Source organism: Drosophila obscura, unplaced genomic scaffold, assembly GCF_018151105.1.
Source record: "Drosophila obscura isolate BZ-5 IFL unplaced genomic scaffold, ASM1815110v1 contig_4, whole genome shotgun sequence".
In the NCBI taxonomy this organism is placed as follows: Eukaryota; Metazoa; Arthropoda; class Insecta; order Diptera; family Drosophilidae; genus Drosophila; species Drosophila obscura.
The window spans coordinates 2,828,337-2,839,201 of record NW_024542828.1 but is presented as its reverse complement, the minus strand read 5'-3'; the positions used below and the strand labels follow the sequence as shown (position 1 = coordinate 2,839,201).

Sequence of the window (10,865 nt, the reverse complement as noted above, 5' to 3'; positions counted from 1 at the left end):
GGCTTAAGCATATATGGTCAGCTAAATCGAACTTTAAAAATAGCCAATTGGCTATAAAATAGCTTAATTGGCAACACTGGGTTCGACCAAGACAGGCGGCCTAGTGTGACCAGCTCTACAAATAGTCTGGCGCTGTGGTGGTTTGTTTTTGATAAAATGATTGCGGAAAAGATATCAGATTTGCTCGATTTTAACGTTCCTGAATTTAAATATGAGCAGTTCCGCGATGTTCTTTTGCGGATGCGAGGGCTTCGGCGCTACAGCTTCTGCGTGGATGCCCAGTCCGACTCAGATGTGGACAAGGTAGGTATTTGGAGCCCAAAAGATTTCCAAGATTTAATCAACATTTTGTCCATAAATCAAGTTCCGGGAGGCAATTATGAGACTACTGGATGGCTACCTGACTCTGGAGGAAGTGACCTCGCTATACACGGTGTCCGTTCTGATGTTCCTGCTGGTGGAAAAGGAGCGACCACGCCAGTGCAATGAACGCCTGGAGCTGCTCAATGCCAGCTTCAATTATTCCGACACACTGAAGCCAACAATGGTCCACTATGCCACTGTTTCCATGCTGGAATGCCTTAAGCTGACACCATGCAAAGAAGAGCACGGTTACATCTACATGCTGGAGGCGATGCCACATATCCTGGTGGCCTGCGACACAGGCAAGATGATCGCCCTCGGATTGCTGCGAGCCTTCATAGGCGCCCTGTCCAACACCTCCTTGGTCCTGCACATTTATCGTAACGTTAGTCGATTGAAACGACGGCCAACGCTTGTCTAACTGCCTTATTTTTGCAGCTGTGGGAGGTCTATAACATGGTTAAATCAATCAGCCAAGACACAATCCTAGCGGATTGGTCACTGTGTAGGACGTACATCCTAGTCAAATCCTTTGCTCTACTCATGAGCTCGACGGCCTTCAACTCGCGTAATCTGGGGCTGAGGCAGGCGGGCTACCAGGGATTTGAAATGCCGCCCATAGCCACAGAAATCTCGGAATGGTTTACGGCGTTGCGCGACAAGATCGAGGAGAAGCACACAAATCTCTCAAGTAAATTGGGTTTTAAGGTACGTATGTAGCGGAAGTAACACAGAGATCTATATGTCATATCTGTCCTCCACAGCTGGTGCGTTTTATAGACCAAAATATATTGAGATATTTGACTGAAGAGAACAACGAATCTACCTCGGAGGTGGGCATTGAGACAGTTGCGTAGTGTATGTGTAATTATAGTTTATTTGTTATCAATTAGTACATAAAGCATAAGCTATAGATTCGATTCATGATTGTTGTGGACATCATTTGAACTTCTTGGCAGTCTTTCGCGATGGTGCATCCACAGGCACCACAGCAGTGGAATAATACTTGCTGGAGATTCGATTGAGAAAGTACAAACCCACCAGGGAGAACAGAATACTAAAAGAGTAATCAACATTAACCATATGCGTGAGGAAGGCGTCTCGTCTACTACTACTTACCTTGTTGTGGCACACACACGATGAACAATGCCCGCAGCGGCCACCGTGAGGGACAGGCAGAAAAGTATCTCCGGCACTAACTTGGCCTGAAAGTCTGGTCCGAATACCAGCATTTCGGCATTCGATACGCAGGTGAGGCTCAAGATGAAGAGCCAGGAGAAGAGGTAGCCGCCCACCAAGACATTCAATTGTGAGCCATTGAACCAGTCGGCGCAGAAACGGAGCGTGGCAAAGAGAACCAGGCTCAGTATGCCAGAGATGATTGACGAGAGAAGCGTGTTCTTGCTACTAGTTGAGGCAGCTGGAATGTTTATGTTATCTTTAATAAAGTATAGTCGCCTCAATTTAAGTCCTGCTTACACATATTTTTTTTTTTTCATTCGGTCGTACCGGCGCGGCGTCTTTGTTGTACGTGGTATTTTCTGCGTATCTGGTATTTTTTTCGCGGGTGTGGAAACTCCCTGTCCGGCTTTTGGTATTTTCTCCCAAGTGAATGTATTATGGTGTGGGATATACTGTGGTCTATTTTGTAAATACGAATATCTGCAAAGAAATTTTGTTAATAAAAACTCGCTGAAACATGGCCTCCCTGCTGAAAGTCGCTACCAGCACGCTCCGAAGCACATTATGGCAGACACGGAGCGTGGCCACCACCACGCCGCAGCTGATAAAACAGAGTAAGTTGGTTTTTGGCCGTTCCGTTCGGTTGTTTCATAACCTCTCACCGATATTCTTTGCAGTTCAAGAGAAACAGGAAAACAATGTGAGGACCTATGAGGGCGTCAATATAGACTCTGAGCGTTCCGAGAAATTGCTGAAATCCGCCTGCCAGACCACCTTCTGTCCGGAATGCACGCTGGGCCTGGATGTCAAGCACACCGACGTGCTAATCCTGTCGCAGTACGTCCGATCCGACGGCTGCATGCTGCCCAGACGCATCACCGGCCTGTGCTATCGCCAGCAGAAGAAAATGGGCACCCTGGTGACGATGGCTCAGAAGGCGGGCCTGATGCCGAACCTGGGCCCGTCGTGGAGCAAAAAGGATCCGAAAAAGCGCTACGGCTGGAAGAAATTTAACAAATATTTCCTCGAGTCAACAATTAAATACTAAAACTAGTGATAATGGCAATAAATGTGTTGATATGTTAATACTAGTTTCGAACTATGCTTTTATTTTTGCTCCGCTGCTTTTTTTGACTTTTCGAGAACGGTCACTTTTCTGTGGCGTCTCCTTGTCAATAAAACTTTTTTTATTTGCCGCAATATTTAAAAATTTCAAGATGAGCAGCAGCGCAATGCACGTTGAAGTTCGGCTGCACAGCAACGACCAGTAAGTACTGCACCTGTTGCATATAGCTTCTGCAGTTTAAATGATTTCACCTTTATTTTAATAGACCAATACCGGCACTGCGATCTGTATTGAAGCCGGCTGTGAACGCGTTCTTGCTATCAAATAAAAACCTGCCCCAGAATGTGGCCTTCAAGCCGGACTTGTCTCAGACGGACCCCTCGTTGGTGGCGAGTGTTCTCCTGGAGCGCGACTGCGGCGGCAGGCCAGATATCGAGGGGCAGACGAGGTCGTTCTGTTTTCATTTCTACAAGCCGTATGCAGCTGCGGCAACCGCAGGCTCTGGCCTCTTCGACGGCACCGTCGATGCTGATGGCGGGGCTGTCGTAGATGCTAATCACGTCTTACTGCCATCCAAACAGTTTGTGGGCTTGTGGGAGTCCTTGGTTTTCGAGAAAGGACTTAAGGAGAGGGTAAGTTCTACACCCGTTTAGAAATGGTTAGAGTTTATTCATCTTTGTGGTGTTTGCAGCTGCTGAAGTACGCCTTGTCTGCGTTGACCTTCTCGCAGCACTGCGTGGACACGAATGTGATTTCCTGCAATCGTCTGATACTGCTCCATGGCCCACCGGGCACTGGGAAGACGAGCCTTTGCAAGGCCCTGGCACAGAAGCTGGCCATAAGGACGCACGAGGCCTATGCCTACACACATCTGGTGGAGATAAACAGCCACAGCCTGTTCTCCAAGTGGTTCTCGGAGAGCGGTAAGCTGGTGGCCCGACTTTTTGCCAAGATCGGGGAGCTGGTGGCGGACCGTAACAATTTGGTTTGTCTGCTCATCGATGAGGTGGAATCGCTGGCGTATGCCCGGAGTTCGATGAACAGCAACGAACCGCGCGATGCCATGCGTGTGGTCAATGCCTTGCTGACACACCTGGACGAGATCAAGGCGCGTCCCAATGTGCTCATCCTGGCCACCTCCAACCTGGCGCAGAGCATCGATCTCGCCTTCCTGGATCGCGCCGATATCCGGCAATACATTGGCTATCCGGCCGTGCCTGCCATCAGATCGATTTACAAGAGCATGCTGCTCGAGCTCATGTCCGCGGGCATTGTGGAGTGCGAAGCCCTCGAGACTGAGGACATTGAGGAGGGACTCCTCACAAATCTTTCCGAGCGCAGCGTTGGTCTCAGCGGTCGCACCCTGCGAAAGCTGCCCCTGCTGGCCCACGCCCAGTACACCGCCAGTGAACTGTTCGAGGAGCATGGAAAGATATTCCTGTCCAACTTTCTGGATGCATTGCTGCTGGCCCTGGAGCAGAATCTGCGCGAGCACCATCTCTTGAAATTGGAGTCTACGGAATAGTCAGACCCAAGTCAACAGCAAAGCAAACCAATTTCTCTTAAGAGAACGAAAGAAAAAAAAGAATATCCCCACTTTATCTCCATCAAATGCGAAACTCTGTTAACTTCAATTTTTTTTACAATGAAAAACAATTGAGAATCCCAGACTGAAACCAGGAACTGCTTCCGCCTCTGTCTCCTGTTTGCTGCTTCGTTTCATTTGCACACACGACACAGGGATTTTTTCCCATTTCTTTATCCAGCTTTTGATGTGAAAATCAAGCGTGAAATCTTGTTATTTCTTTGCAAGCATCCATCCACATCGGCTCATCTCCATGCAGACATCGGACCGGACTGGACTCTACGCAATCTCAGCACTCTTGCCTGAGAAGAGAGACACGCACTCGTCTGTCTGGTAAGACCTCACTCAAGTCCGGCGAACACACACTCACACACTGGACTGGACATGGGATAGACAAGGGCGGACCACCCACATCATCATCTGGGGAGTCTTGCCTGGGGATCCCCTTGCTTTTGCAAGTGCAAGTGACGACTAATCAAATTTGGTTGACAATTTGATTTTGTGTTGATGCTGCCTGTTGATCCGCATCATCCGTTTGGAAGTCGGTCCCATTCACTGCATCAGCTCTGGGCCAAATCGTTGTGGGGGGGAACCTAATGGGGCAGCATCTGCAGTACAAAGTACAAAGTAATATTACATATCACATATGCAAAGTTTGAGTGGCAGTCATTGGCAGATAGAGAGTTTGAAGTACATAATAAGAATTCTTAAGACCGATAAAATATCGATTACTGATGATGCTAATAGTCGAGTAAAAACCTTAATCATTTTCTAACGCACTCTACACCTACTTCTATCTTAAGGCCCAGATTTGTGACCTTTAATTAAATCAGAAAAAGTCTGCCAAAAACAGATTCACACAATAGAAGAATGGAAGGTTGGCAAAGGGGATAAAAGGACACCAGGACAGACGACAGGTGGTCATAAACCGAGTTCGGCAGACAGTAAAAATAGACAAATAGTGGGCGCCACGAGTTATGTGAACGAACGGATAGCTGCAGGGCCCATAAAATGTAGATGGGTGCCAGAGAATGGGGGCAAGAGTGCGATAAAATAGATTCCCCGTTGATGAAAATGTGATGCAATGACTCTCGTTCTCGTCCTCCTGCCGGGGGGCATTCATATAAAATATACAAAGTTTATTAGCCACACGGCAAGCGGGAATCAGTATCTAAATGTGGCGCATGGTGGCTACGAGAATCAGTATCTAAATGAAAGGGGGTGCTGCTTGGCAAGAACTCAACAGACGATAAGCACCGTAAATGGAGCAGCAGGTTTATGGCCTTGTCCTGGAATGATGTGGCTTTTGTTTCGACAGCTGAAGAAGAAACAAAAACAAGCATTTCTTCAGTCGGATCTGGAAATGGATCTGATGGATGTATGGATGGATGATGTGGGCAGGCGAAGCAATTAGTTAGCACAAAGATATCTCTGTTTTTCTCTTCTGGCTCATTCAAGTCTGCACAATGTTGTGGCTGGGTTCTCAGGGGAGATGAGTTTCCAGCTCATCTGGCAACGTTGGTTGTTGATTTTACATTTTATGCCCGAAGGCCTTGTTTATTTGTTGTACAGTTATCAATGAATCCCAGAATTCATCGGTCTCCATTCCCATGGCCCTGTTTCTGCCTCTCTTTTGTCTGTTCACAAGGTATAGGGAACACGAAAGGTAAGCCGCCTCAGAAAGCATCCTCATATATTTGGGTGAAGTCCAACAAAAACAAAAAATAAAACAAACAATAAATAAAACAAAAAACAATAAAATAAAATAAAAATAAAATAATAAACATTCGTTTGGGCAATAAAATGAAAATATAAGCCTCACTTCTTTAATCTGTGTGTAAGCGGCTATCTCTGCAATGCGAGCACCAAATTGCATGCTGTTTTTTTAAATGATAGCCAGAGAATGTGGCATGGTTGCACAAACAACTTTGTACTTTTCTATAAATATGTATCTTAGGAATTAAAAATTAATCAAAAAAATCTTAAATTTGGTGAAAAGGTGTCTGTTTAAATACCTATTTCATTTCATTTTGTGCCATTCAGTAGAACCGAACATTTTATGATAGATTTGGTTTTTATACCTCTTTGTATTGAAAAATGTTTTCTGAAAAAATTGCAATTTGTGTAAGTATATTTGTTGCTTTTGATTATAATTGTTTAGTTTCGATAAATTCCCAAACATTAAATGCATTTAGTAAGCAGCGAAGCGCGCGGGCCTGCTAGTACTATATGAATGTGTAACGAGGTGTGATCATGGGGAAATAAAAAAACAAGATGACCAATGCAGTAGTTCCAGGATCGGGGAAAATAGAGAGATGAAAAAAGTCTATTAATCCCATATTTAGCTAGAAAACTATGTGAACCTTTTCTAAAAATATCTATCCTTTTGTAAAACATGTCTGTGACCAGAGGCGGGAATAAAAAAGGAAGTGATAAAAGGAAGATTAAAAAAAAAAATGACAATCCTTTTGCTGAAAACTCCTACACTACGGTAGCATCTGTCCGTACGAGAGAGATTCCCCTGGCATAAATTGCGAAATAAATGTGCAATGTATTTTGTTGAGCCGGTTGCAGTCGGTCCACATACACAGGACTACATCCTCATCCTCCCCCCCTAGCAACCATTACACTCCCCGCACAATCATGCAGAAGCACAGAGAATTGAACTATTGATGGTTACGTTTATTTATGTTTTCCTTCTCTCGTTTTCTGTGTATCGGAATGGGTGGGTAGGTGGAGGGAGGGATGGAAGCCTGTAAGCAGCATTTTCCAATTGCATTTCAGCAATATGGAAAATTTTGCTTCCACAACTACAAAATGCCCATTGTTATACAGCTACTGCTATTTTCTGCTCCCTACTCCCATTGTTGCTGTTGGTGCTGGAGCATTTGTTTCATATTTATTGTTTGGATTTGTAAGCTTACCGTTTTGTGGGCGTTAAGAAATTTAAATTCTCCACACAAGCAACAATCAACATGCTTTAAGCTGCTGAAAAAGCTGAAAAATTCAATCAATTCAAATCGTTTGAATCGCTTGCACTGAAATCAATAGCTTTTCATTTGGCTGCAGCCTTAGGACTAGGGTTCTACGTACATTGGCCCTATATTGAGTGTCCCTGGATACGCATTTAATTGGCCATAAAGTTGATATTTGTTGGGCAATTCATTTGAAAATGAATGTAAAGCAAATAAGAGAGGAAAATATTTCTAAATGTTATCTCCTGTATTAAGTACTGAGAAATACCCCAAAAATGTACATTCATACATGTATGTACATACATTCATACATATTTATGTACATTCTAAGAAATTTCGATTATGTGAGACTTTTTGCTATATTTTATTTTTCTTGGAAAAGTTATTGCTATTACTCTTCTTCTAATGAACGAATATGCCTAAGTCTTTGATCCCGACGCTATCCCTCTTTTTACCTTTTATTCTGTCAGAATAGAGATCTATAGTAACGATGCGACTGTTATTTCTTTTTGTTTTTACTCTACCCATGAGGATATAAGCAGTTCATTTCACCGTAATATCCTATAGTCCAAAAAAACATCAAAGATTTACTCTTGTTTTGAAGTTCTGGCCCATAACCGCTTCATGGCTGGCAGATTCGAAGCAATTTTGATTTAATTTTAATTCCTGCGGTTTGCTGGCAGCCAGACGACGACGACGACGTTGGCGGCGCCACGCCCTAACTCTCTTTGCGGCAGCTGCAAATATTTCGCTGGAGCTCGGAAAATTGTTTAGCTATTGACCAAGGATCGTTAATTATGTATGTACAATGTACATACATATTTTAGCCAAGAACTTTTGTTGGCAGCAGTTACCGACCAAGAAAAAAAATGGCAGCCACAATGGTGGTTTCGCAGAGGAGTAGAGATTGGGCAAAATTAAATTTCAGCTGCCTTCAGAACGCAGAATTCAATATTTTTGAAAGCCATTTTCATGTCAGATTGGATTGTGTTAGGGTAAGGGATACGAGTATGTGATGATGTGAGGGAGATTCCAAATGGATTGTCAACAGACTCCTCTCACTTGTGACTCCACTACAAGTACATAAGTTTAGTATTAGACGATGCGACCCCTGCCACGACACGACCCCTCTCACAACTCTAAGTAAAGTCAAGCAAAAATGCACTACAATCGTGTTCTCAATTTCAGTTTCACTCAGATTTGTGTTAAAGTGGAATATGTATTATATGATAGGTTTACTGTCAGAAAAATGATAGAATTTGACATTATCTACATATTAGTAGATAGATAGTAGATCTCAAATAGATAGGCATTTCATTTGTATCCCATATCCCCTGCATATCAATCTTCCCGTATCATTTAAATTTCCCTAACTCCTCTTTTTTAAATGCGATTATTTCAGTGCCATAAAAGATAATGTATACGTACTAGCAATGGGAAATAGTGCTGATATTATTGTAATCAGAAATTATTTATAGTTTCCCATAGTTTAAGAGAATAGCTCCAGCGTTCTCAAAGATTATACTCACGAAAGCTAGAAATATTTCATCTAAAATTTCAATTTATACCAACTTGGAGAAACTGAAAATGAGAACAGGAAGGATATATCTAGATTCTTACACTAATACGCATATGTGCCGTTACGTTTCTCAGCGTATGTGTGTGTGTGTGGGTTATTTATGCCTGGAACGTGACTGGAAATATGAAATGCAGCAAATGTGTTTACTTAAATGAAGTGAGTGAAAATTGACAAATACATATCCATACACACGCAGATGCGCAAACATTATAGTATATACTTATACATATGTATATGAACCAATGCAAAGACGAAACTGCAGTCAAACCATGTAAGATGGGGGAGGAAAGAGTGGCGTGGGGCAGTGCAGGAGATGAGTCGCATCCGACTAGCGGAGCTTAGGGCACATGAAAAATGCGCCGAAAATGGCAATGACGCTAATCCCTTGGCCGAACGTTGCTCACACATGCTCATGCACACACACACACACGCCAATGCACATGCCCATATGTATGTATACACTGTAAAGAAATATGTCAAATTCAATAACAGACATGAAAAAAGAAAGAGCAGCTTTCGGTCGAACTTAATGATATCCTTTCTTAAGGCATAGTTTCAATGGTAGGTACATAATGGTACATAATATATTTATGTATATAAAGTTGATTAAATTATACTAAGCTACATATGCACGATTAAGTATATAGAGCTGCAATTTATAATGTTTGGATAATGATATTTATAGGATAATGTACGTCGATTTAAATAAAATCTGGCTGAGATCTAAAAAGAAAGCTTCTCGATATAACTGATATGATTAAACTTACGTCTTTTAATGTACCTTTTTCCAATCGTTAAAAATCTATAAATATAAAAAGTTGTTTCCACACTAAACATATTTTTTTTTCCTATCGATCCATTATTATATCGATTCTTATGTACAGCTGTAAAGCTGCTTAAGAATCGAAGCTGCTTTCTTTGAATGACAAACATCTGCTCAAAATCATAATATTCACCCTGCTAGGGTACAACAAAGTGACGTAGTACTTGCTCTGCTCCTTTTCTACAATCCAGAACCCAGCAGGAGAATAAAAAGGACAAGGAGAAGCAGAAGCAGTGGCAGCAGGAGCATCAGCAGCAACTGTGGCGCCAAACTCTGGACAATAGTAGCCCCCCTTCGCACTGGCCTTATAAAAATGTACGATTTTTCTTCATTTGATGAAACGAAATACAATTTCTCAACGAGCGAGTGAGGGAACGACGAAGCAGCACAGCTCAGCACAGCAGAGCAGAGCACAACGCAAAAAAGTTGGTTGCAATTGCAATTGCAATTTTCTTGCCAAATCAGCGCACGATGGCTTCGTATATTGACATTTTTAAAAGCCAATATTTCCCAGAGTTCGACTTCCATTTTGCTCCATTTTCACTGTGATATGAGAGGCAAAGGGGAACGAGTAAGAGAGAGAGAGAGGAAGAAAGACGCATGCACACAAAGTATGTCCAAAAGTTTTGGATGCACGAATTAATTTATTTGACTTTGGGCAATGTATAAATATAAATTGAATGAGTCCCGAGTACCCCCAACAGTAGAAAGTAGGGAAGTGCATGAGTTACTCTTAACGATTGTTTGGCTACTAAACTACTGAAACTGGAGAGAATGGGAAAGACTCAACTAAAATACGAGTTGTTAAAGAACTTTAAAATAACAAAAGCAAGAGTTGCGATGCATTCCCTTTGTAGCTCAGATTGTAAGCTCAAAGAAAGTTAAAATACTCTACCAATTCTAGTCGAAATTTTAGGAAATTTCAAGGAAATTTCAACGTGCCGCGACGTTAAGAGTCTCACTAGGGTAGAGCTAGCAGTGAATACTCCAAGTAAAGTAAATATAGTAAGTAAATACACCGAAATTCCTGATAGATTCCTCCTGATCAAATCCTCTGACCCATCCTCTCCTGCACTGAATTTCAATTAGCTGCAAGCTCGACATCAGACTGATGTGTGTGTGGAGGTGATGGGAAAGTAATTTCACCTTTCTCCTAGCTGTCATTTGTGTCGCTGCAATTACTTTGATTAATGGCGGCATAGCACCCAATGAGAGTAGCATGCGGTCTGGGGACTCAACCAACCCATCCCTTCAGCAGTGAGGAACTACTGGAACTGGGCCTGACAGTCCGA

At 42.8% G+C, this 10,865-nt stretch overlaps 4 protein-coding genes across 4 annotated transcripts; 3 read left to right on the top strand and 1 right to left on the bottom strand.

Moving 5' to 3' along the window:
- The first annotated feature begins 110 nt into the window (after nt 1–110).
- On the top strand, nt 111–1,283 carry LOC111073553. Its single transcript, XM_022365921.2, has 4 exons — nt 111–303; nt 365–748; nt 802–1,071; nt 1,128–1,283. Exons 1-4 carry the CDS (start codon nt 157–159, stop codon nt 1,218–1,220), a joined length of 894 nt encoding a protein of 297 aa, XP_022221613.2. The 5' UTR covers nt 111–156; the 3' UTR covers nt 1,221–1,283.
- Nucleotides 1,218–2,585, bottom strand: LOC111073569 (protein KRTCAP2 homolog). The gene is made up of 5 exons (XM_022365944.2): nt 2,208–2,585; nt 2,089–2,146; nt 1,843–2,025; nt 1,483–1,783; nt 1,218–1,420 (listed from the first exon to the last, which is right to left on the bottom strand). The coding sequence occupies exons 3-5, from the start codon at nt 1,844–1,846 to the stop codon at nt 1,303–1,305; spliced, it is 423 nt and encodes a 140-aa protein (XP_022221636.1). The 5' UTR covers nt 1,847–2,025; nt 2,089–2,146; nt 2,208–2,585; the 3' UTR covers nt 1,218–1,302.
- LOC111073563 (39S ribosomal protein S18a, mitochondrial) lies at nt 1,973–2,631 on the top strand. Its single transcript, XM_022365931.2, has 2 exons — nt 1,973–2,159; nt 2,223–2,631. The coding sequence occupies exons 1-2, from the start codon at nt 2,063–2,065 to the stop codon at nt 2,591–2,593; spliced, it is 468 nt and encodes a 155-aa protein (XP_022221623.1). The 5' UTR covers nt 1,973–2,062; the 3' UTR covers nt 2,594–2,631.
- A 94-nt stretch (nt 2,632–2,725) lies between these two features.
- On the top strand, nt 2,726–4,279 carry LOC111073550 (pachytene checkpoint protein 2 homolog). Its single transcript, XM_022365908.2, has 3 exons — nt 2,726–2,812; nt 2,877–3,243; nt 3,303–4,279. Exons 1-3 carry the CDS (start codon nt 2,763–2,765, stop codon nt 4,134–4,136), a joined length of 1,251 nt encoding a protein of 416 aa, XP_022221600.2. The 5' UTR covers nt 2,726–2,762; the 3' UTR covers nt 4,137–4,279.
- The last annotated feature ends 6,586 nt before the right edge of the window (nt 4,280–10,865 follow it).

Coding starts and splice junctions, on each gene's coding strand:
- LOC111073553 (XM_022365921.2), top strand. CDS start 157: ATGATTGCGGAAAAGATATCAGATTTGCTCGATTTTAACGTTCCTGAA. Junction 304..364: donor CCGACTCAGATGTGGACAAG/GTAGGTATTTGG, acceptor CCATAAATCAAG/TTCCGGGAGGCAATTATGAG. Junction 749..801: donor TCCTGCACATTTATCGTAAC/GTTAGTCGATTG, acceptor TTATTTTTGCAG/CTGTGGGAGGTCTATAACAT.
- LOC111073569 (XM_022365944.2), bottom strand. Junction 1,421..1,482: donor CGTGTGTGTGCCACAACAAG/GTAAGTAGTAGT, acceptor TTACTCTTTTAG/TATTCTGTTCTCCCTGGTGG.
- LOC111073550 (XM_022365908.2), top strand. CDS start 2,763: ATGAGCAGCAGCGCAATGCACGTTGAAGTTCGGCTGCACAGCAACGAC. Junction 2,813..2,876: donor CGGCTGCACAGCAACGACCA/GTAAGTACTGCA, acceptor TTATTTTAATAG/ACCAATACCGGCACTGCGAT. Junction 3,244..3,302: donor AGAAAGGACTTAAGGAGAGG/GTAAGTTCTACA, acceptor TGGTGTTTGCAG/CTGCTGAAGTACGCCTTGTC.
- LOC111073563 (XM_022365931.2), top strand. CDS start 2,063: ATGGCCTCCCTGCTGAAAGTCGCTACCAGCACGCTCCGAAGCACATTA. Junction 2,160..2,222: donor GCCGCAGCTGATAAAACAGA/GTAAGTTGGTTT, acceptor TATTCTTTGCAG/TTCAAGAGAAACAGGAAAAC.